Below are 25,375 nucleotides of genomic sequence, written 5' to 3' on the forward strand. Positions count from 1 at the left end.
TATTTATTTGTGAATAGTTATGTATACTTTACCACATTTATTTGCTTTTATTAGTTTGGTCATTTTCCACTGCCCAACTTAGTCATCACCTATTGTCGTTATTATTATTACTATTTTTGTTATTATTATTATTATTAATATTATCGTCATTATTATTATTTTTATTGTTATTAGCGTATTATTATTACTATTATTATTATTATTATTATTATGCTATGCTTGCGAGCACTTAATGTTATAATTATTAATATTATTATAATCGGCGTCTTAATATTATTATTGTCATTATCATTAATATTATTTATTATTGCTTTTATTATTATTATTATTATTATTATTATTATTTCTATTGCATAAGCACTTAATATTATAATCACAATGGTCGCGTTCAATATTTTACCGTCTTATGCAAAACATATTGCATTTGTGTCGTACAATTAGTCAATAGAGTTTAATTACTTTCAAACTTTAAGTATTATCGCGCAGTTATTATGATATCGTATAATTTTCACTGCTATATAACTACTAGTAATTATATTTTACATTGCATAATTTATTCACTTAAATACTTGTTAGTATATAATTTATTAAGAGTGCTCAAATCAAATTTAAAGCCCACAAAATTAGAAAAGGTAGCCCATTTTCTGAACTCCAGCCGAGCCCAAATCAGCCGACCCGGCCCATTCCTCTTTTAATTCAACTAGGCTCCCTTCATTTATTTTTTTGTTCCAATCAACCGCACCATCTTCTTCCTCTTTCTTTCCTCTTCCATGAAAGCTGCCTCCTCTCCTTCCATCTTCAGTAGTTTGCCGCACCATATTAGGCAAAGTTGGTACTTTTTTTTTCGCATCCTTCATCTCGTGATTGTAACGTCTTTTTCTCCCCTGTGTTCAACGATTTTAGTCCACGCGAAAAGCCAAAACGATTCTGATTTCTCTGAGGAAAAAAATCAACTTTTCAGACCTGGGATTTGATTTCAAACGGCTTTTCTTCAGTTTTGGAGCCAAAAAATTTCAAATCCGAAACCCTAATCCTAGGCTATAAATACCAAAGTTAGAGAACCATTTTAGGCCATGGTTGAACGGCGACAATCTGATCTCTAAAAAAAAAAAGAGACAGCCATCATATTACTCAGTTTTTTTTTTACCTCTCGATTTGAATTTTTTAGTTAATCCAAGCGGATTCGGGTTCACCGCGTTTGAGTGCGGATCCGGGACCTAAAAGCTCTAGTTCACTGCACCCGAAAAAGGTTAGTGTTATTCATTCCTTTCCTCTCTTTTAGATTCAGCCTAGAGTTTTGTTGTGTGTTCACAATTGTTATTCCCGTCCTCGTCTTGGTTTCATCTTTTTCTATGTATTTTTGGTTATGTGATTAGTTTAGTTTAATTGTTTTTTTTTTTTTATGTTAAGTCTAGTTGAATCCTGGAGTGATGTATGAAGTATGAAATTGTTTGCTTATCGTTTTACGAATTCGTTAAGGACGTAAAATGTATTCTGGTATTGTGCATTTGCGGATGTTTATGGATAACTTTCCTGGTTTAATGGTTCAAGCTCTCCCCTTTTTTTTTTTTTTGGAAACGAGGATATTCAGGTGCAGATATTAAATAGTCGTGTTTTGGATTTACTTTGAAGAATAGATAATTTCCCCTCTCCTTTTAGTGTTCTGTTTTCATTTGGACATGTTGTTAAAGTTTCCACATCTGTTTTGCTGGTTTACAGTCAATTATTAAACTAGTCTGAGTAAATTTTGCCTAGTTTAAACGTTTATGTTTCCCTGAATCACTGTTTGGTGCTTGAATATGATGTGCTAAAGTATTTACTTCGCTTTAGAATAAGTTTGATCTCGAAAATGGTTCTGTGCTAGTGTAAAGGTTAACGTTTGCATCTTCGAGTGTCTATTTACATTCATAAAAATGGATAAATCTGGATTCGAGATAGCTCAGTTTATTCGAAGTACGCTGCCTGAATTTTTACATTAGAGTGAGAGGGTAGTGATGAAAACATGTTTTTTTTGCCTTCTAAAAAAAAAAAAAAAACTGTTTTATAAGAATAAACAACTACTTACTTGGTTTATTTTCTTTTGAGCATAGATTAATTTTAAACCTTTTGAACTAAGGATAGATCCTGTATTTTGTTTTCTTTTCTTCAAAAACAAGTTGAGTTTGCATCTCATGTCAATAGCATGTCAAAAGGGTGGTTTCCAGTTTGTTAAATCTTTATTGTAGCTGTGGGTTTAGACCTTAGCTCTTAACTTGTGGAGGCCTTTAATGATCTGTGGAATGGCAAAGTGTGAAAATGTGTTTCGAATCCAGTTTGACTTCAGCCTTTAACTCCTTTATCTGTAAGATAAAAATGAGTATTTAGGCGCTTATTCTACGTTTCGATAAAGAATGTAATGAGCTTGTGGCTTGAGCTGTCACAATAAGAATTATTATGAATTTTGCAAAAGGTACAGGTTCTAGTGAGTGTTAATGTGTGTTTGGGGTTGTTTTTTTTTATAGGAAGTTTAAGTTTTGCTTTGTACATGATCATCAGGTTAGATCAAAGAAAAGTAAAGTATGTTAATCGAGCAATATCTTTCTTTTGTGTTAACTCTCGAGAATAATTCAGTAGTTCCATAAATAAGTATATGTTCCTCATTAAAACAAGCTTTAAATGTTGGGGAATAATGGAAATTAAGCCTCCTAAGTGATTAGATGAACAGTTAATCTAAAATTATTCCCTTGTTGCTTTAGGCTAGTTCATATGTTGTGGGGAAGTATAAAATCTAGGCTAATTCATATGTTAATCTTGGGAGGGATTGCATAAATGGAGTAATGTTCGACCCATGAGTGTATTTTTCTATCCAGGATTTAAAGAGGAATGAAAAAGAAGAGCTTAACTTCTGAAAACAGAAGTACTTCATTTGAGATTATATTCTGCAGAATATGGGTTTAATCATATGTTTCTAGTATGCTTGAGGTGCAAATTACTTGTTTACATTTGGTTCTTCATGTTATGGCCGTGTGATTCTTTTATTGTATTGCTTTTCTTTACAACTTATTATGAAATTATATTTCACTGCTCTAACTTTCTCCTTTCCGATTTCTTCTTTTGCATGACATCCGGAGTTGCAAGGAGTCTCAAATGAGACTCGATTCCGCCGCTAGATCAAAACAACGTCACTGCTTCATTTCGAGCCTCTAGTTCCCTCTAAACTCATCTGAATGCAAACAATGAGGATCGGGACGAAATTCTGAAGCCATATCGGCTTCTTATCCGGTCTCTCTCACTCTCCCTAAAAAAAGCAATCCGAGCAGAATTAAGAGGGAGAGGGGAGAGCGGGAATGGCAGCATTTTTCTTAGTAGATCCTATCCTTGTTTAGTTAATTTTCTTCTTATGTGTGATTGTTTAATTGCCTTAGAGCACCTAATTTAGTGGGGCTAACGGGGATTTTATTTCAGTAGAATAACGAAAAGTAAATTTTGCTTAGTTCATTTTATAACTCATTCTGCGACTCTAAAAGAGCTTATAATCGGCTAAGTATTCCCCCTTTGAATAGAAGGATAACTGTACTGATCACTTAGATAAATCTTTAAAATTCCTTTTAAAGGATATGATTTCACTATGGTATGTTCCAAGAAGTGTTCAAGCTTCTGGTTTTCGAAATTCAGTGGAAGCTCGACGAGAGTAATCTTTGTCCTCTTTAGCCTAGAGCTTAAAGTTATCCTTTGTTTATTGCTTTTCAAGTTAAAGTTGTTCAAAGCTAAAACTCCCACGATTTTTGTCCAAGCGAAACTGCGAGTCCCGTGTGTTGACTTAGTTTATCAAAGAGGATTTTTAGCAAAGAAATAACTAAAAAAAAAAAATTTCTCTTTACAAAGGTATAAGCACTGCTTAATCATGTTCACATAAATATTGCTTCTTACGTTATTATTGCTAGCAACATACCTTGCCTTCCCTTTTAGATTTAAGAGAATGTCTTAAAACACTATATTTTATTTATAAAGTCCTCTATTTTGTTAAACCTAAGTTTGGCCGGTAAACCGTAGTTAACGGATCTTTGAGGATGCTTAACCCCTTCCCTTTAGGATAATTAGAACCCTTATCTAGAATTGAAATTAAGCAGACTATTAACGGAGGTATAGTTAGGTTTTACCTTATTTAATAACAATAGGTGTCCTAATTCACCATGAAATTAATTAGGTGGCGACTCCTTAAAATAAGCAATTTAGGAATCTCCAATATGTTGTACTCTAATTTAACCCGTTTAAATGGGGTATAACACTAATCTCGCTCAAAAGTACAAGTTATCGTATTCCCAACTTGCCAACTTTTGACGAAACTCATGCTTCTTTGATTCATTCACCCTTCAAATCTTCCGCCACTTACTAATATTATTTATAGACTCTTGTAACCATTTTTATTAATAAACTCAATCCCTTTTATCCTCAACATAATTTCTTTTTTAACTTACGTCGATCAACTCATGATGCGACTTTAACGTGCGAAAATCCGAGGTGTAACACAAGCCATTTCTCCCACATCGGCTACTTAGAGAAGCTTAGTTCTCTTAATGTGGCAGAACATTAGCACCTCCACTTGTCCCTTTGGGGACATCTGATAAAATTGGAACGATACAGAGAAGATTAGCTCGGCCCCTGCGCAAGGATGACATGCACAAATCGAGAAATGGTCCAATTTTTTTTTTTTTTTTTTTTTTTTTTTTGCCCAATTTGAGGTCGTGTCCATTTTCATCGCTTCATTTTTCTCAAATTCTGGTTTTTCCCTTGATATGGACTGTTTTTTAGCTGGATACTTGTTCACTTTCGGGTCATTTTTTCATTTCCATATTATGTTCCGTTTACGATTCTTCATTATTTATGTTGTGTGACAACTATATGCTATTAACCTATGCTAACAATTTTAAAAAAAGGGAAATATGGGTCTCTTTTTGTGCTTGAAGGACAACGTTTTATGGTCACAGTTCCCAGTATCTGGAGTAAAATACACTATTGCAATCCATTTTACTAAGAAAACAAAGAAGCTCTTATTTGGACACAAACAAAAATTACATAGTTGCCGGGGCATGTATGCCCATCGTAGAGATCCCATTTCGAGTTGAATTACAAAAAGAAACTATACGTTCATAAGTATTTCCTAGAATGTCTGCTCAAAGTTTATTTACAAACACTGGAGGAACTACTAAGATTTGTATTTTATCAAAAGCTTTCTTCTCGCTCCTTCCTTTGCCAACAGATCAATGACCTTATATTCGGCTCCCGATAGTTGTGCCTTACCACTGAATTTCCTAGCCTTCTCATCAATGACCTGATTTTGGGTAGGAACTGGACGACGCTATGCATATTTATAACTTGCTTAGTGTATCCATTTCTTGTTTTCCTATTTGTATGCAAACTGCCTAAATTTAGTAAGCAAGAGAAGTTCCAACGCTGTGATTTCTAACACCAAAACATAAATCTTGTTCCAAAATTTAACATTTCCCTTTAATTAAAAGATAAATTATATGTTCACTACACTCAATTTACCTAGTTTCTCGAATAAAAACGTAAAATGCAGAATTCTACGTAGATTAAAAATGGCAAAATGAAAAAAAAAAAAAACTATGATGGGATTACACCGGATACGTTTTGTTTTGTAAAAAATACAAATGGAGCTGCAGAAAATTGGGGGATGTGATTTAGAAAAAAATTTGGACCATTTCTCGATTTGTGCGTGTCATCCTTGCGCAGGGGCCATGCTAATCTTCTCTGTAGCGTTCCAATTTTATCGGATGTCCCCTTCGGGACAAAAAATGTACGTCACAGTTTCGCTATATAAACACGACGAAGAAGCTTTCTGCAGTCGACGAGGGAGAAATATTGCTAGTTGGTTTTTGTGCTGGCTTGGGCCTGAACTCCTTCTTACTTGTTCCTGGGTTTTCTTCCGTTCCATCTGAATGAAGCCCATTTTTGTGCTTGGACTTCACTTAATTGGCTACTAGAAATTGCCCGGTTTGGCCTTCAAATGAACTGGTCTTTAATTTTTGTTCTTCAATTGGACTGGTGTTTAATTTTCGTCCTCCGATAATTTTTGTCTTTCAAAATCGAACTTATGCCTAGCAGGGTATAAATTTTTTAAAGGAACTGGCATAACTTATAGATGTTATGATGCGTAAAGGCATAAGTTCGATTTTGAAGCACAAAAATTAAAAACCAGCCCATTTGAAGGCCAAAAATTATAGACCAGCACAAAAGAGGATAAAAGTGCAAATGACCCAATTGCCTTCTGTGTTGGGCGAACTTCTTCTCGAGTATTTACTGAGAAACAAAAAATCTGTAACCTATCTTGATTATGAACTTGTATTTTATAGGATTAGTAATTAGTTTCTTTAATTTTCCCTGAAAATTAAAAGTTACTCTACCGTGCAAATAAATATATTTAGATACTAGGCAATGTGTGCATCAACTCGTGTAGTATTGTAACTAACGCATTAAGTATCTCGCTTGGGGAGTACGTTCTCAAGAATGAAACTCAAACGAAAAATTGACCGTGGATCACACAAACTAACAAACAACGAAAAACTTTTATCAACCTTATTACTCCCTCCATTCCAATATAATGAATTTCTACCATATGGTCCAATGAATAAATTTTCAAAGTCTGGGAAAAAGAAAAAAGGTAATATTGACAAATTACCCTTTAATTAATGTTTTTGATTGGCTTTCAAAAGAGGTGTCACATCCCAAAAATTCGTTTATTTGGAATGGAGATAGTAGGATAAAATTGCTTCTAACCATGCTTCAAGTACAAAATTGGTGATCAATCTGTTATGTGAACGAAATATGTATTGTAAAAGAAGAAAAGAAAATACGTACGTTTAGTCAATTCAAATAAACCGTTGTTTAGTGAAATTCTTCATTGATTTCCTATGTTGTCAATTCAAACACTTCTTTGACCAATATATCATCCGTTCATATTAGACATCGTTTTCATTTCCTGTGACCTTTCCAACTCTCACTTGTCTAAGAGTTAATTTTTATGCGTAACTTTGTATTTCAAAAAATTTAAACATTTACTTGGGATACTAAATAATAAAATTTGACCTAAAATTTGATCTACATCAAATCATTTTTATAATTTTTTTTAGTACGTGATTGATTAGCTTATATTGTTGTCACTTGAATATTTTTTAGAATAAATTGATTTGAAAAAATTGTTAACAACTTTGTATTGTTTGTGATTATAAAATATTAAACACACTTGTTACTTAACCATTGTTCCAACTCTCACTTGTCTAAGATAGTCAAGCAAGACACATATCTTGTATGAACACACGTATTCTAACTTTATTTTTTAACTGCTAAGTTTAAATTATTTGATTTAGTATAAATATCGAAATCGGATAATTTTTAGCCATTTTTACCCCTGCATTTTATGGAAATAAGATGACCCTATTGAATCACTTGGATCTTGTGTCCAAGCTATGGCCTACAAACCCAACATATGGGACGATGAAAGAAGAGCCATTCACGGCAGTGGCATAAAAGTCAAGATGATCTTTGTTAACGGCATGCAAGGATGCTTCACTTGTCAATTCATAATTTCTTTAACAATTTTTTCACTCTAAATGAAAGCATACAAATTACTAATTGTGGAAACCAATAACATAGCTTTCATAATATTTGGTCACAAAGCACTTACCAAGAAGTTCAGATGGTGGAAAGTTAGATACGTAATGTTCCGTCTTAGGAATTAGAATTTTCACTAAGAAAATTCAAAATTTAAAAAAGTAAACATACGGAGAAACCAAAGGGATTCAACATATGCTATTTACATAAAAAATAATTTTGATGCTTGTATATATATTGTAATTTTCCGAAGTAAGGGGTTCGGATGAACTCCTTGCGCCCCTAGCTCCGCCCCCAAGTCTGCTGGTTCTAAAATTGTATAGCTTCTTGGAATCAAGAATTTTTGCATGTACAACTACAATACTGGATGGAGCCAAGATTTTTCACTAAGGATATTTATGATATAAACAAGTAGACAGACAAAGAAGCAAGGGATTCAACATCTACTATCTATTCCTAAATAAATTTTGATCATATATATACAATTGCATTTTCTGATTAAAAGGGGTTCGGACGAACCTCCTTGTGCCTCCCTATCTCCGCCCCTGTACGGCGGTGGCATAAAAGCTCAAGACACTATACAAGGATGATGCAATTGTAGATGTGAGCATGACTAGACCAAATTTCCAAGATTTCATGACTCTTTAGTCTTTCCAGCAGTCAGCTGTACCTAAAATCCAAAATTCACATTGACTTTCCAAAGTGCACCAGGAGTTTCTATGAAAGCACCAAAGGCCTTTTCATCACAAGGACAAGGCATACAACAGAATGACCAATTCATTCTTTACAAGCAAAGGGGTTAGGCAAATCAACAACAAAGTTTTGATAACTTTATCAAGAAGTATATTACATGGTTAAAAGTTAGACATGTACTTCAAAAGACCATTGCTTGATATCAAGAATCTTACTATTTTACTTCAAATGACTTCCAAAAACCTATTCTCCTTCCTCTTTCTACTTGTCCTTCCGTTTTCGAGTTTTTCCAACACAACAGCTTGGATAAAATCTGGTTTCTGGTATGCTGGCAGTGAGTTTCCAGTTCCTGAACTTCCTTCCACTATGTTCACACACCTTCACTTTGCCTTTGCATATATCAACACTTCAAGTTTTGAGCTTTACATATCTCACTCTGATGAACCATATGTATCTACCTTCTCAGAAACTGTGAAGCAAAATAATCCCTCAGTTATCCCACTTCTATCCATATGGGGAGGAAGGGATCAGTCCCCTGACTTTTTCGCTATGACTAGTGAGTTTTCTCGTAGGAAATCTTTCATCAGGACGTCAATAAAAACCGCTCGACAATACGGATTTCAAGGACTAGATCTTTTTGGTGTTACCCCTGATACAGCTTCCAACATGACTAATATGAGAATATTTATTGAAGAGTGGCGGACAGCGATTAATTCTGAGTCGGAGAATTCATTGGTCTTGACTATGGGAGCATATTACTCACCCATGCTAGATTCCATGACCTATCCAGTAGATACAATTGTTAGAAACTTTGATTGGGTTCATCTCATAGCATATGACTATTACTTGCCTACAAAAGATAATTTTACAGGAGCACATGCAGCTTTATATGATCCAGCTAGCAAGCGAAATACAGACTATGGTCTAAAGGAATGGATAAAGAGCGGATTACCAGCCAATAAAATAGTTCTAGGTTTAGCATACCATGGCTATGCGTGGACACTTGTGAATCCAAATCATAACACGGTGGGTTCACCTGCAAGAGGTCTCGCAATAACACAAGATGGATCGATGAGCTATAGATACATCAAGCGGTATATGAAAAGTTATGGAGCTACACCCGTCTATAACTCAACTTATGTTGTGAACTATGTGACTATTCGATCATTTTGGATTGGTTATGATGATGTCGAGGCTATCAGAACTAAAGTTTCTTATGCGAAGGATAAGGGTCTTCTTGGTTTTGCTGCATTCCAAATTCCCAGTGATGATGTCGATTGGGAGCTCTCAAAAGCAGGTTCATAATCCCTGTAAATATATTTCTCACAAATGCATTTTTCACAAATTGTAAATATGATAACTTTCTTTACAGCCTCGGATGAAAAAGAAGAAGACCAACACGGCAGCAAGCGAAGGTTACTGGCAATTCTTTTGCCAACAATCACCATCACCATTCTCCTAATAAGTACAATTTTGTGTATCTTCAAAAAGAAAGCTATAAGATCTGAAGGTAACTAATTCAATCCCTTGTCACTATTTCTTTTAAACGACCAACCAGAATAAACTGGAACTAAAAAGCTTTCCTTTGATTATAGGTATCAGGGAATTGAATGAAAGAGCTATAGGTCGTAATATGAAAGTTTTCAGCTTTGATCAAATAAAAGAAGCTACAGACAATTTCTCCATTAAAAACAAGATTGGAGAGGGAGGCTTTGGACCTGTTTATAAGGTATGCTTAATCCAACTATTACTGTATCCTTTTACAGGCGTTTCAAATTATATGTCTAATGCTAGGCGATCACAGAATCTGAAGCATAAATATATCGGAAATAGAGTAACAGGGTGGCAGGCATTCAGAAATAACCATATTCAATTAAGAAAACAAAGAAACTACAAAGTAACAAGTCCATGGTTGTGCATAACATACCATTTAGCTACCTTCAATTGTTATCACAGTAAATTCCTTGGAAGAAGGAAAAACTTTTGTTTGTTTGTTTCCATTCACTTCACTGAAAGAAAAAAGTGTAAATCAGTAGAGTCCAATTTATAAAGCACTCATCAAGTAAAAGGACATGAAAAGAGACCATTATCTGAAATGATTTTCAATTGGTGCATAGATTTATGACAAGTTCAGTTACTAATCATACTCCTTGTTGTCCCAGGGAAGGTTAAGTGATGGGCAAGAAATTGCAGTAAAACGGCTTTCAGAATGCTCTAAGCAAGGAGTAGAAGAGTTCCAGAATGAGGTCACACTTGCTTCAAAGTTACAACATGTCAATGTTCTACAACTTCAGGGCTTTTGCATCGAACGAGAAGAGAAGATACTGATTTATGAGTACATGCCAAACAAGAGTTTGGATTCCTACCTTTATGGTGCGTAAACTCTTACCTCATTATAGTTGACTCTGCTTGAATATTGTTTAAACTCACAACAAACTGGATGGCACAAAGAAAAAATGGATTTTCATTTAAAATTGCCCACAATGTTATTAATTTCAAAAGGGGGTATGTTCATTTGTAAAATAGAGGCTGTGGTATTACTAGTATCTCAGTAAGGTACACAAAAGACAAACCACAACTTATAGGAAACTCTTTCAGACATATATGCTTTTTTTAGCTGTAGGAATTCATCATTCATCAAAGTTTCTTGGTCAAGAGAGACAACTTCCAACATTTAGGAAAAGGCAAACTTCAATATCCAGAAATGAATATACCTTCAGACACACACGCTCTCACACACACAAAAACCTGCATATAACTATTACACCATGCACAGAACATCTAGTCATCAAAATATATAACCATAATCCAAGATCTTAAGGTATGCGAAATGTCTAATAATTGATTATCTGATGCAGATCCAGTAAAGAGCCTGAAATTAGATTGGGAGACACGGGCTCGTATTATAGAAGGAGTCACTCAAGGACTTCTATACCTCCAAGAGTACTCAACATTCACAGTCATTCACAGAGACTTGAAAGCTAGCAACATTTTACTAGACGATGATATGAAGCCAAAAATCTCAGATTTTGGTATAGCTAAACTTTTTCAGAAAGATGAAAAGGAAGCAAACACCGGAAGGATTGTCGGGACCTAGTAAATAACATGGCTCTTAACCATTATTACTTACTTAATACTCCTACTTCCTAACATTTCTTCTTGTGTTCTGTAGTGGTTGTGTTCCTCCAGAGTATGTTAAACGAGGTATATACTCCAGGAAATACGATGTTTACAGTTTTGGAGTTTTATTATTGCAAATCCTTGGTGGCAAGAAGAATTCATATGAATATGGCATCGAGAACGATCTGAATCTTCTCGAATACGTAAGTCTTAACTAACTAGTTTTGTGTCAAAAGTCTTCATGTGGAAACTAACCTCATGTGATCAAAATTCAGGCATATGAACTTTGGCAAAAAGGCAACGGAGTGGATTTTATTGATCCATCACTGCAAGATGATTTTCAAATAGGGAAACAACTGAGATGCATGCAAGTTGCACTATTGTGTGTACAAGAAAAATGGGAAGACAGACCATCCATGTTGGAGGTATACTCCATGCTCAAAAATGAAACTGAGGTCTTGCCAAATCCTAAAGTTCCTGCTTTTTCCAAAAATAAAGACAATACCACACAAGAGACTTTAATCACACTTGACCTTACTTGTTCAGATAATAGTCTCACTATTTCCCAACTTATAGCCCGTTAACACTTCATAGATTCAGGAAGCATTTTAATGTCAAAAATGGTCATTTTGCTCTGCTTCATTATTTGGTCTTGAGAATCCCATTAAGGAGGTCTGCATACCAAATTCTTTCATTTTCTCTGAAGTAGGAGAATTGTCTTCTCTATTTATTGGTTCAGTAAGGGCATGAAGGCATGTCCATAGATCAACTTGTGATCGCATTTGAGATTCCTTTCACCAATTTGGCAAAATTCATGAGTAATTCTCCACCAGACACTTGATTTTTGTTTTTGTAAAGTGGTTTAAACATGCATACATGAGCGCACATGCGCGCGCATGTACTCTCTCTCTCTATATATATATACTACACAAACATATTCAACGAAAAACAAATCTAAAAGATGTTCCAAAGACTTAAAAGTAGTTTCCATAAATCCATCTTCAAAGATATATGGATGCATGTCTTGGGCTCTAGTACTTCTACCATTAAACAAACATCAACCATTGAGTTTTGAACTGGCACATTTACCAAATCGGGTCCGGAAAATAACTTCTTCTGGTAACAACTTTTAAGAATCCCAAACATAAAACTCCGGGTTGAGACAAGTTATAATCTTTTTGCATTCATTGAGGAAAATTACAAGAATCTTGTAGCTCACAACAAGTCAAGTTCAAGGCAAGTTACAAATGGCTCTTTATACGATGAAGTGGAGAAGATTGCTTAGTGACACTAACCTGGCTGTTTCAGATCATTTCTCTTTGTTTCCCATTTTTATGTTCCAATTCTCAGCCAAGTTGTATGAGAAGAGGGCAAATCTGAACATGAATGAAGGGTCATTACGAATTTCCCATAATAGATAGGTGAACAACTAGATCAGAGCCAGTTGAAACCAATTTTAACTTGTTGAATATACTATGTAACACCTTTAACACTTTTTCATAACATTTCTGTTGGGTCCATCCCTTATTTTAGGGAAGAAAACATGCAAAACTTGTTATAGGAAGAAAAAACATAAAAAGAATAACATCTTCCATGTATCTTCAAATTGTCAAGCTTCTTTTGAGTCACCAATGACATTTCTATGCTTGTTGATATAAATAGGGAAGCTTTCTCATTTGCTAAACACACCAAAATAGAAGAAGACAACACATCCCAAAGAGAGAAGAAAAATCAAGAGAAATGTTTAGTGGAAAGGCCTAAGTAAGAAGGTCTTTAGAGAATTTTGTGTAAGGAATTAAATTCTTAATCCCTCATTGGGATTGGGGTTGTGAGGTTAACTGTTGTAAACACTTGTAATATTTCTTCTTTAATAAGAGCTACAAAGCTGGACTAGCTCTCCAAGAGGGTGAACCACTACAAAAGTTGTGTGTGCTATTTATTCTTCGCTTACTTTAAAGTAGAGTAGGATTACAAGTAAGGAGAGTAAAATGACAAGACTCAACAATCCTAAGAACTTACAAAAGTCGGATTTGGGATTTTAAATCCTAACAAGCGGGATCGAGTTTTGAGGTTGTGTTGTGATTTAGAACGATGGGAGCGAAGATGGTACGACGCAGCGTTGAGAATAATGTGTTTTTGCATTGCAAGAATGTTAAACCTTGTAAGATTATTTTTGTGTATATATATATTAGAGAGCATGTGAGTCCAAAACCATGTGATAAGGGATAGGAACATTTCATCTTTTTGAATTTGGCAAGTTAACAAACAGTCATTGCCGACGCCGTCAAAGAACGTTGCTCACAACGTGGCAAAGGAAAAGACCGCGCAGATATGATGAAGGTATTGCGATGTATGAGAAACCTTCGGCAAATAATAAGGTATTTTCATGAAGAAACTATTTCATCTAAAGATGATCGAGCACATTTGTCAAATCATCAAAAATTAATCATAACTTATCACTTGTCATGGTCAATATTTTCCACTAACTAGAAGAGAGGAGCATATAACTGAGTTTTGAGGAAGTTGCAGTGGACTTCAATGGGTTTGTACCGTTTATGGATGCAAACTAAAGTTCAACGAGTTACCGGATAATTTGATAAGAGGGCATCCCCGGACGAGAAAGCGAAAGTGTGGTTTCTTGGTAACGACAAGCTAAAGCTGAACAATGTGGATATCATTTAAAAATGAGTAGCATTAATAGAATTGAACTTTGATCGATCCGGGTACTTGGGATCCTACGGTTGAAGACATGCAATTCTTGTAAACAATATTGCATCAAAAGGCGCATGTACGGTTCCTAAAGATACAATTCATTTATTAAGGTTAAGAACTCGTCAATTTCTGTTGATAATGGTTTTTTTTTAATCAAATGTCCTTTCATACCCCTTTGCTCAAAGATTTGATACTTTATAGTGTCTTAACCAGCTAAGTTTTACCAATTTGGTCAGAGATTGTTCATTGTATAATCCAGCCCAGGCTTATCAATCCAAACTAACATGGAACTAGTTAGATTACGAAAAGCAGTAAATTTTAGACAGTAACTCTGACCAAATTCAAGAACTGCAGTGTATGCATTTTGGTAATGGGTCTCTTCAAAATGCAAAATTTCGAATGGTTTTGAACATAAAACATTCTCCTTCAGGCAATAAAAGAGACCCACATCTTCCGTTTTTGACAACACAAAGATAGGTTTTGTGGCATAGTTGCCATACAACATAAATATGACAAAGATTTGTAGAAGGAACATAATAGGAAAACAGAACACAGACCTGGAAGTGAAGAAGCATCAAGCAGAAATCGAAAAAACAGAATCTGAGAAAACTGAAGCCATGAAGACAGACACACGTGACCTTCATTGATGATTAAATGAAGGTGTGGGTTTATTTTATGAAAACAGTATCCCTATATGTTCTCATTGTATTCAAAGATTTGATACTTTAAACTGTTAAAGTATATTAAACAAACCTCAATATGGTAATTATTGTTACGGCGGATATATATATCATTGATGGTGATTTCCAACTCTGATCAATACAAACTAAAATGGAACTAGTTAGATCTAAATGCACTAAACTAACAGTATTTCTGAGAATGAACCGAACGTTCGAGCTGCTTGGATGGCAAATACACTTCAAACAGATAAAACATCCCGAACGAGCAGTGCGCCTCAATACCGCGGCCTTTTCCTTGGTCTCCCTTGGATTTCAACTCATTAGCCCAGGTGGCTTATTAGACACAAATCTTTCAACCGAAAATTCTACCGTTTATCATTGTTTATGATGATCTTCTTCAGTAAGCTTCGATCCAAAATCAAAGAACTGTTACTTTATCTTACTATGGTGACTGCAGTTGTTATCGATTTTGGGATGAACAAAATCCAAGATCATCCATGACTGTTGTCTTTCGTCAATTCTTATCAAAGACCTATTTTGTCCAAAAAAATTTTTCGAGACAAGGAATCGGAAATTTCGATTTGAGGGACTTTCGACTCTCTACCTCCAAGGTGGAGGCGAGAGGAACAAATACTCCCTGTGACCCTACTGAAAGTGGATTCGAAACTCATTACGCCCCGATGTTGTTGTATCTAATGTAGGCAACTCACATTCGATTCCATTACTCCTATTCATAAATCTATTGTTTACTCGAAAGGGGTCACTCGAATGTTATGAAGAAGCTTAATATCCAGTTCGATGAATCGAATAAGTGGATCCACAAAAATATGGAAAACCATAGGCAAATCATACATCATCAATAAATTCAGAAGGATTCATCATTGCAAAACAAATGGGTTTATCGGATCTGCTTGCCTAAGACTGGAATACACGCATTATAAAGCTAAATCTACTTGAAAGGGATTTCAACCAAGAGGCATCTTAGCTCGCGAAGAATATGTGAGGAAAGTTATCAAAGTTACTCTTTATTTTCTCAACCTTATCAATTTTTGAGGAAAATAACAGGATTCTCGCCAAGTTGTATGAGAAGAGGGATGGAAATCTGAACATGAATGAAGGGTCATTAGGTAGTTGTCCTATTAACTATGAATATCCGGAAAAGCAACATCTTTAATACTTTTCGTAAAATTTGGATATTCCTAATATATGAAAAAATGCAAAACATTTCCAGAAAATCAATATGCATGACTCCATGAGGTTATGTTAATCTTTTCGACAACGGTGGTGATGTTGACAAATGCATGTCATGTTCAATATTTTATATTAACTAGAAGAAGTATGAAACTAGGAAAGAGAAGTTGCGTGGATCAAAGTGTGAAGACAAATTAAAATTAGTGCAAGTGGGAGATTTGTTGGGTCCCCCTTATTTTAGGAAGAAAACACTTCCTTGTTTTGAATAAAGCGAAACCCGTGGTTTTTTGGTAAGAAAACATCTTCCTTGTATTTGGCAAATTGTCAAGTGCTTGCTTGAGTCAAATGACATCAATAGGTTCATCTCACATATAAATTGAAGCTTTCTCATTTGCTAAACACACCAAAATTGAAGAAGACAACACATCCCAAAGAGAAGAAAAATCAATTTTTTAGAAATATGCTTGAATGAAAACACAAGTATGGAGATACCGTTCATTTGAGAGAATTTGGTGGTAAAATTCTCGAGTGTCATTGGGATTGGGTTGTGAGGTTGAGTGTTGTAAACATGTAATATTTCTTCTTTAATAAGATCGTATCTGGACGTATCTCCATTGAGGGTGAACCACTAAAGATGTGTGCTATTTATTCTTCTTACATCACGACGTAAGTAGGTTTTAAGGAGATTGGTATTTAATCAAAGACAATTTTTTTTCCAATTTTCACGGAATGTCCTTACAAAAGTCGGATTTGGGATTTTAAATTTTAACAATTTCTACACCTAACTATATGAAAACATGCAAAACATATCCAGAAAACATAAAAACAATATGCATCACTCCGTGATATTTTATATTAACTAGAAGAGAGGAGCATATACCTGAGTTTTGAGGAAGTTGCAGTGGACTTCAATGGGGTTGTACTGTTTATGGATGCAAGTGGCTACATAAGCCCCTGGTAGTTTACCGGATAAATTGATAAGAAAATGTTCATTTATGCCATCGAAAGCGAAACCTATGGCTTCTTGGTAACGACAAGCTAAAGCTGAACAATGTGGATATCATTTAAAAATGAGTAGCATTAATAGAATTGAACTTTGATCGATGCGGGTACTGGGATCCTACGGATGAAGACATGCAATTTTTTAAACAATATGCATGAAAAAACACACGTATGGAGATACCGTTCATTTATTAAGGTTAAGAACTTGTCAATTCCTTTTGATACTTTATAGTATCTTAACCAACTGAGTTTTTCAGTTTTGCCAATTTGATCAAGGATAATGTTTTTTGCACGGATTGTCCTTCAAAAGCATTGGTCTTTAACTCGGTCTTTAATTTTTTCCTTCGCTTAAAAAAGTCATCGACAATACTCGAAGGTTCTTGGTTCGAACTTCTGCTCAATTAAAAAAAAAAATCGCAAGGCAAGGCTTTGCGAAAATTCTGCCTAGGCAATTTTTTTTTTTTCCTTTGCCTTAAGGCTGAGGTAATTGTTTTTTTTTTTTTTTACTTTGCTGGAATTTTACGAAAGTTAAGCCTTAATAAGGCCTAACTTTTGCCTGAATAGGCATAATTTTGCAAAGAAACTCTGCCTTGTGATATATATATATATATATATTTTACTGAGCCGGGTCCGAACTCAGAACCTGGAAATATTTTAGGCGAAAGACAAAAATTAAAAACCAGCAATTTGAAGGGTAAAAATTAAAGATCACCCTCGAATAAGGACAGCCGTGCAGATTTTTTACTTGATTGTATAATCCAGCTCTGGCTTATCAATCCAAAACTAACATGGAACTAGTTAGACATAAAAGCAGTAAACTTTAGACGGTAACTCTGACCAAACCGAAGAAGTTCACCAAACATTGTAGCCAATTACTGATGTCCAAGCAAAAAAAAGGGCCCAGGTCCATGCCAGCACAAAAACCAACTAGCAATATTTCTCCCTCATCGACTGCAGAAAGCTTTTTTGATGTATTTATAATGCGTAATATTAACCCTCATGCATGTGCCTTTGGGGACATTCGATAAAATTAGAATGATACAGAGAAGATTAACATAGCCTTGCACAATATGCACAAATTGAGAAATAATCCAAATTTCTTTTTCCCCGATCCCACAATTTTCTGCAGCTCATTTTCCCGATAGTAGTTTTTACGTTTGATTTTGGAAGAAGATTTTGTGTTATTTAGTCTTGGAAATCACTGCATTGAAGCTTCTCTTTATAATTTATTTTTGCTTGCTCTTCTGTCCCAAATTATATGCCTTTCTTTTTAGTCAGTCAAAAAAAGAATGACACATTTTTATATTTAATAACAATTCAACTTTAAGTTTATCTTTTTAGTCTCAATGAAATGATTTTTAGTTACAAAAATTTCTACGATTTATTTTAGACCACAAGTTTCAAAAACTTTCCTTTATTTCTTAAACTAATTAATTTATCCGCTCTTCGCGCAGTTAGAGATTAAAAAAATCACGAAACAGTTTTCTTTTAAGTTAGTCTAGATATAAAAGAATTTTTTTTAATAATCTCAAAAACTTACACACACACACACATATATGAAAAAGCTTCACAAATAAATATATAAAAACCAGAAAAATATATCTAAATAAAAGCCTCCCACTTTTGGTAGTTTAAATTTGATTGCGGCATCAATTTATGTGTAGCTTATATTAGAAATTCGAAAAGTCTCTAAATACATAACAATAAATAAACAATGCAATAATTAATATTCGCACAATATGTTTTGCATTACCTTATTTTAAATAACACAAAATCTTTAAATATACCTACTTAACTTTTCCTCTTGCACTATAGTTATTCTAATACACCTACTTACTTTACGTATTCCACCATAAAAGTTACAGTATTTATTATTATATCAGAGTATTATTTACCGTTATTAATTATAAATATCATTTACTATAAGTAATTAATAATCCTATTTTTTATGAACATTATTTTTGTATGTGCCTTATTTTAAAGAACTCAAAATTCTTTAAACATAGCTATCCAGATTCTCCTTTTCTGGTAAACTATTATTTATTAGATGCTAAAAAATCATTTTTGATCTTTTATGGCATCAAACGTTTTTCATTCTCCCATAATTGCTTATTGATTACGTATTTTAAACTTTCTTCGCGCAAACAAAAATGTTTCTTACTTCTTTGCAGCGAAGGAGAACAATTCTGTTTCACTTTTTTTTTTAATTTTCTTTTTTTAATAAATGCAACATGTAGAGAAAGCACCTCTAAGTCTTAATATTCAACTAGGAAGCAACTTTTAAGTCTTAAAAAATATATAGTTTAGCTACTTCAAAACATATTCATATCTCTAAATGGTGAATTGGTATTTATCTACTAATTATTTTTACTATAAAATCTCCATTGCATTCGATATACGAGAAACTAAATAGGTGCATGAACTTATAGCTTCAAATCGAACAATCTTGATTAATGAAATGGAATATAGTTTAAATAGCATATATCTTGTTTCCGTTTGACTTATATCTTGGATAATTTTTTGTCTTCTATCAGATATGCTTCTTCAACATTTACCCAAAAAAATTCACAGTATAATCAGAAATTTTTTTTTAAAAAAATCATTAAAATCGAAAGAACTTCGACGCAAGATCGATCCCACATTTGTTAGGTCAAAGTTCATGAGAAAAAGTGTCTTACTCAAGAATAAGTGATTTTAGACCGAATCAAATTGAGTCATTTTGAATATGATCTTTTCTCTCAAGATTAATCATAAATTTATACATCAATTTCTCAGAGGTTATGGACATGAAATTAAAGGAATTGAGAGTTATGAATATCATTAAGAATAAAAATTACGGAGATAAAGGTGTGAGTTAGGAACTCTATAAGATAAAATAAAGGGAAAGATTAGGATGAAAATAAAAAAAATGAGAAATAAATAAATAATTTTTCTACTCTACTGACACGGTGAGTAGTCACAAATTACTAACATTTTTGATGATTTTTTTTTCATTACTAATATAGTTTAATGACGTAATTCATCGAACTCCCCCCCCCCCCCCCCCCCACCCACCACATTATACCAACTCTAAATAGCTATTTTTGTTATTTAACCATTCAATTCTTTGCCATTCTTATCAAAGAGCTTAATTTCTAGTTTTTCATATGGAAAGAAGATATGAAATTAAAAGTACAACTTAGAAAAAAAAATTGCGTAAATTCTGCATTTTTTCTTCCTATGATTTCCATTGGTCAACAACCAAATAAAGCGCTCTATACTTCTTTACGATTCCTATAAGGAAGGTGGAAAAAAGACGAAAACGTAAAAATAAAAAATAAAAAAAAAAATCAAACTCAATCCATTAATTCGCAGGTAAATGATGCATGAATTTTTCATCCTTCTTCCTTCTTTCCTTCATATTTCCGTTTCCTTGAATCTGCAGTAAGTTTTTCAATACTATTTAACATCCGGGCGTCACAACTTGAACCATATCACCCGATGCTAATATATTCCAAATATTATTAGTGCGCTCCTTCGTTCTTTTTTCTTTCCTCCCTATCTTCTTCCTCACACCACCATAAGCAATTAAGCATTATATAGAAGAGATCAATAGTTCTAAATATTTGGGCGTGGTGGCTTTTTTTTTTTTTTTTTTTTTTTTTTGTAGAGGAATTTGTTTGATTGACTTAATCCTTGCTGAATGACTTATATAGTAGCCCATGACATTTCATTTTTTGCCAATTAAATTATGGATCATTTACATTCTAATGAATATCACATTTATTATATATTGAATTCAATCAAATAAGTGTCACATTCATCCACGTTCTTTATCCATTTAATTCATTTAGCAGGTCAAAAAAAAAAGTAGGTTGATTAATGACTTTTGGGCTTACTAAGGGAAGATAAAGTTCTTATTTCATCCATTGGTTAACAAAGTTAAAGAAAAGACTTTTCAGTTTCTTAAAAACATAGCACGTTTATTTTTGATAATTAAATGAGGTCATAAAGATCATCATTGGTTATTGCTTACGTGGGCTAATTAAGTGATATATTTATTTTGTGAGGATTTTTTTAATCTATTTATTTAGTAGATTATGCACAAAAATGAATTAAAAGGAAAAAAATGAGAAAAAAGATAAATATGAATCTTTGGCCATAGGAAGGTGCCACATCATCTTGTTTATGCCTAATTTTATTAGTATTATATATATATATATATATATATATATTGTTTACAATAGAATAGGAAAAGATGGAGGAATAGTTAATGGAGGCTATATATTTATGTTGTGCTGCTACGTGGGCTGCTCAGACAAACATTAATTTGGGTGTTATTGCAAATTGTTATGTGGCTAAATTAGTATTACTAATGGAGCAATTAAGAGGTATAAGTTATGGAGATGATTTTTTAAAATAAAATAAGTAAAATAAATGAGTGAAAATGGAGAAAAAAGATAAATGCCAATGGAGGTCATAGAGAGGTGCCACATAGGATTGTCTATGTTTAGCTTTATATTATATATAGATTTTGTCTCAAGTCAAACACCGTATAAAATAGGACGGAGGGAGTACTAAATTTAGGCAATTTTGCATACAAATGGGAAAAGAGGAAATGGCTATACTAGGCAAGTAATATCTATGCATAGGCTTTGGACTCTTCATTTTGCCTTAAACAACCTATGTAAAATGTGTATATCATCATGGTTATGCATATGCGATGTGATTCTTCAAAATACAGGATAAATATACTACAACTTGAATATACCCACTTCTGATGAAAAAAATTATTTTGTGCCTCACACGATTGATACTAACAGATGGCATTACTTTTCGTCCCACAAATCAGTGTACGGACTCAAAAAGTCGTAAGATTTGATCCGTCAGCTTGTGGGACAAAAAAATGCTCCACACAAAGTGTCAGTTGTGTCTTTACCTCTGACCGATCGACACCAATATCAAGGTACTTGTACTCAAATTAATGTGACTTAGGGCTCAGTTACATTTGTAGGAGGAAAAAAGAATAAGGTCCTCACTCAGCTCATGCTATGTCTGGCAAGTAGCTTTACCAGATAATGTCAGCAAATGAGTCCATTTTTGCAAGAATGAAAGCTAACAGAGCAAAGCACCTTCAAAAACTTTCTGAAATTGGGTAAATGAGTGATGCAAACATATACATTAACATTGAAGAATTTGTGGTTTCTGGGAGGAGAGGAAATGCATCCCATCTAATCTGTTCCATCGCTTATAATAAAGCAACTATATGAGTTAATATCAACGTCATTTATGAGGTCGATGCAAAATGAAAATTAGGACCCCAATTATCTAATTAGTGAGACAAATAGGGTCATTCTTGTTGACGAAGCAAGGCTAGAGGGAATTTAACACCTCTAGAGATAAATCAAGATTCTTATTATATGCATGAATCTTTTTCAACTATCCATGCCGGACCTCGTATGCAACACTTGCATGAAGGTGCATGGTGATCAATCAGTTCATGCATTTTTTTCAGGAAAAAAATCGAACATAAACGGAGAGACAGAGAGAAGAGGTGTCGCCTTTTTGGTGCATTGGATAGCTCACATATATATTCATGATACTCATAACTTACTTGTGATGTAACTAATTAATAAGCTTCTTTTAGTGTCACACACAGAATGAACCTAAAGTTGCTGAAACGTGAACTAAAAGAAATGCAGTGTTGTTATTATTGTGAATGCATCAGTTAAGGAGCATTAACAGTGTTAGAATCCAACGCAAGCTTTGAGTTCTACTTTCTTGTTTAACACAGATTAAGAAAAAACTCCTAGGCATCTTCTCGAAAGATGCAAGATGCAAAAATGTAAAATTGGACCACTGCTGTGGGTTAATTATTCTTTAATCGAGATCTACTATAGCAGACATTACCCAAATTCACGTATAATTATTACGAGGCATTATCTTCTCCACATCCAAAGTTTTAAAAAAATCCCTCAACAACATACCCAATCTAATCCCACAAATAGGGTCTGAAGAAGGTACCTCGGGAGGTAGAGTGGTTGTTTCCGATAAACCCTCCACTCACGAGAAAACATTTCAAAGTCGGAAAAAGAAATAGCAGCATGTCATCACCTTGCTAAAGAGACATTAATAAGTAGCTAACCATCACCAAACACCCAAACTACGTTATTTTCGATACTATGATGTTTGAACCAACTTGCACGCACCTCAACTAATTCCATGAGATACCTGCTACGTTCCACTAACACCAGTACCGCATAACTCTATCCAAACAACAGAAATTTATATATTCAACATTTACTTTTTTGCCTAAACAAGATGTTGGCACATAAAATACAAGTACATAATCTCCCATCTGGTAAAATTGACTCCAGATTTTAACACCATCCTATCCGTAGGGACACTTCGAGTAAACAATGCCACTAGACAAACCAAAAAAACCCGTACTATCGTTTTTTGAAACCATATTTTTTACGTTCATAGAACAGATCAGTCTTTGCACTACCAAGATTGACAATCTTAGGACATCCATCCCTGTCTTTCTCCTGCTGAGTACACTCTTTGCAATAGTAAGCATCAGAAATACCCACACCTCCACAGATCACGCAACGGCCCTGAAAGGAACCATAGTTGCACTCGTCACAAACTCGTACCAGTGTGCAAGGACGCACATAAGAATCACAGATGACACACTTGCCATCACATTTCTCGCAAAGGCGCCCAATAGCTATTCCTGGCTGTTTCCTGCACATGATCAAGTCAGGGTGATGCTTGGCCATGCTTTTGTCGACGTCTCAACCTGAACAAATGAAAAAAAGAACCAGTGAGTACCAAATAAAGACGAGCCTGTCGATATAGTTTTTTCATCATAATAATGGTAAACTCGGACATTCAAATCTGTAATGACTAATGTTTGATGGAGGTTATTTCTTCTTTGTGCTCCTGGGCAAATAACTAAATTTGCAGAACTCGAGCATTACTGCAGCGGTTTAAAAAGTGTTTTGACACCCGAATCAAGTTAGCGTCCAATCTGGAACTATCTAAGCTCAGTAAATACAAGACCTTGTAGACAAGACTCTTTTCATCATATCAATATTACACTGACATATTCACATCTCTAATGACTAGGATTTTATTAAGGAAATCATATTGTCTCTTTTCTTTTTCGTCTTCCTAAGAAAATTACTAATATGCAGAAAGTCGAGAATTACTACTGAGTTTTAAAGTGTCTACTTCTTGAATCAAGCTAAGCTTCAAAGCACCATCTCTTTCCTCTGGAAAAGGCTAACTAACTTTCCGTAACAAGAAAGAACAAGAAATTAGGAAAACAGGTTTTTGTGGGGCGGTTAAATTTGTGCTTCCATAGAATTTTGAGAGAGCAATTCTCCTGTTTCTTCTGCAAGAAAATAGGGAGAAAAGGTCTGGTGCAGTGCTTTCATAGAATAATACAAGATAACAATTCTGCCTCTCTTAGGAAAAATGTAAACAATGTCTAAACATAAACACCTAAGAATATCCGAAACAGAAAAGGCAGTCTGAAATTAACCAAAAGCTCATGATTGAAGCAAACCATGTGTCCTATATGATGAAGCAGTAGTGCTACATTTCATTTTGCAGGAGAAAAGACAGTGCAAAATGAGTAGTATACTTCAGCGGAAGCGAGAAATTGAAGCCCTTCCGAAAGTAGACCAGGACCCAACCAAAATAATATTGTTAGATTCTCAAATCAAGAATCACTTTCCCTTTGGAGGTTACTCTAACTTCGAATAAAGAGGATGAAAGATTCAGGCTCTATTTGGAGAATACTTAACCAAGTTTAAATGAGTACGTCAAGTTGACGTTGAAGAAGAGTTTTTGGAAGTTGAATCAATTTTTTTTTTGGACAGGAATTTCAATTGGGAAAACAGTTAGAAGTTCTATTTATAAACTACTTCACTTGTAATACTCGTCAAACAAGTTTTCCAACTTCAAATTCTTTGTTTCAAGTTGAAGTTAACATACTGGACAAAATTGTATAACAAACATTCATTTAAAAATAACATTTCAATATTTGAAATTAATATTTGGTTGAAATCATGACCAAGTGCCTACTAAAGATACTTGTTTTATAGTATTTATCATACTAGTTTGTTTGAATGGCTATTAAAATACTTGCTTCATATGACTTATCATACTAGTTCGATTGATTTAACAACCGTAAGCGTGTCCATATTAAAGAAAGGCAAATAATAGCACCCACAATGACATAGGTTGAAGATTCTCTAATTTTCTATGATCAATAGATATTTGTAGATTTATTAGGGCGTAATTTAAAGAAAAGGCCTTATTGGTCCTTATACGAGTACATTATCTAGCTCACTCCCTACATATTACCGAAAGGGCAC

At 34.1% G+C, this 25,375-nt stretch overlaps 2 protein-coding genes, 2 non-coding genes and 1 pseudogene across 4 annotated transcripts; 3 read left to right on the forward strand and 2 right to left on the reverse strand.

Annotated features, from left to right (window-relative positions):
* The first annotated feature begins 4,584 nt into the window (after positions 1–4,584).
* Positions 4,585–4,687, forward strand: LOC132041263 (U6 spliceosomal RNA). Its single transcript, XR_009410965.1, has one exon. It is a non-coding gene; the product is annotated as a U6 spliceosomal RNA (small nuclear RNA).
* Positions 4,688–5,687: 1,000 nt separating this feature from the next.
* On the reverse strand, positions 5,688–5,790 carry LOC132041265 (U6 spliceosomal RNA). Its single transcript, XR_009410967.1, has one exon. It is a non-coding gene; the product is annotated as a U6 spliceosomal RNA (small nuclear RNA).
* Positions 5,791–7,909: 2,119 nt separating this feature from the next.
* On the forward strand, positions 7,910–12,333 carry LOC132039780 (probable LRR receptor-like serine/threonine-protein kinase At1g07650). The gene is made up of 7 exons (XM_059430300.1): positions 7,910–9,601; positions 9,677–9,814; positions 9,900–10,033; positions 10,467–10,677; positions 11,163–11,400; positions 11,477–11,627; positions 11,700–12,333. The coding sequence occupies exons 1-7, from the start codon at positions 8,479–8,481 to the stop codon at positions 12,006–12,008; spliced, it is 2,304 nt and encodes a 767-aa protein (XP_059286283.1). The 5' UTR covers positions 7,910–8,478; the 3' UTR covers positions 12,009–12,333.
* Positions 12,334–18,014: 5,681 nt separating this feature from the next.
* On the forward strand, positions 18,015–18,110 carry LOC132041274 (U6 spliceosomal RNA; annotated as a pseudogene).
* Positions 18,111–23,257: 5,147 nt separating this feature from the next.
* On the reverse strand, positions 23,258–23,832 carry LOC132040596 (PHD finger-like domain-containing protein 5A). The gene has a single exon (XM_059431250.1). The coding sequence runs from the start codon at positions 23,768–23,770 to the stop codon at positions 23,438–23,440; it is 333 nt and encodes a 110-aa protein (XP_059287233.1). The 5' UTR covers positions 23,771–23,832; the 3' UTR covers positions 23,258–23,437.
* Between the last annotated feature and the right edge of the window lie 1,543 nt (positions 23,833–25,375).

This window comes from Lycium ferocissimum, chromosome 12 (genome assembly GCF_029784015.1).
Source record: "Lycium ferocissimum isolate CSIRO_LF1 chromosome 12, AGI_CSIRO_Lferr_CH_V1, whole genome shotgun sequence".
Lineage (NCBI taxonomy): Eukaryota > Viridiplantae > Streptophyta > Magnoliopsida > Solanales > Solanaceae > Lycium > Lycium ferocissimum.

Coding starts and splice junctions, on each gene's coding strand:
- LOC132039780 (XM_059430300.1), top strand. CDS start 8,479: ATGTACTTCAAAAGACCATTGCTTGATATCAAGAATCTTACTATTTTA. Junction 10,034..10,466: donor GCTTTGGACCTGTTTATAAG/GTATGCTTAATC, acceptor TTGTTGTCCCAG/GGAAGGTTAAGTGATGGGCA. Junction 11,628..11,699: donor ATCTGAATCTTCTCGAATAC/GTAAGTCTTAAC, acceptor ATCAAAATTCAG/GCATATGAACTTTGGCAAAA.
- LOC132040596 (XM_059431250.1), bottom strand. CDS start 23,770: ATGGCCAAGCATCACCCTGACTTGATCATGTGCAGGAAACAGCCAGGA.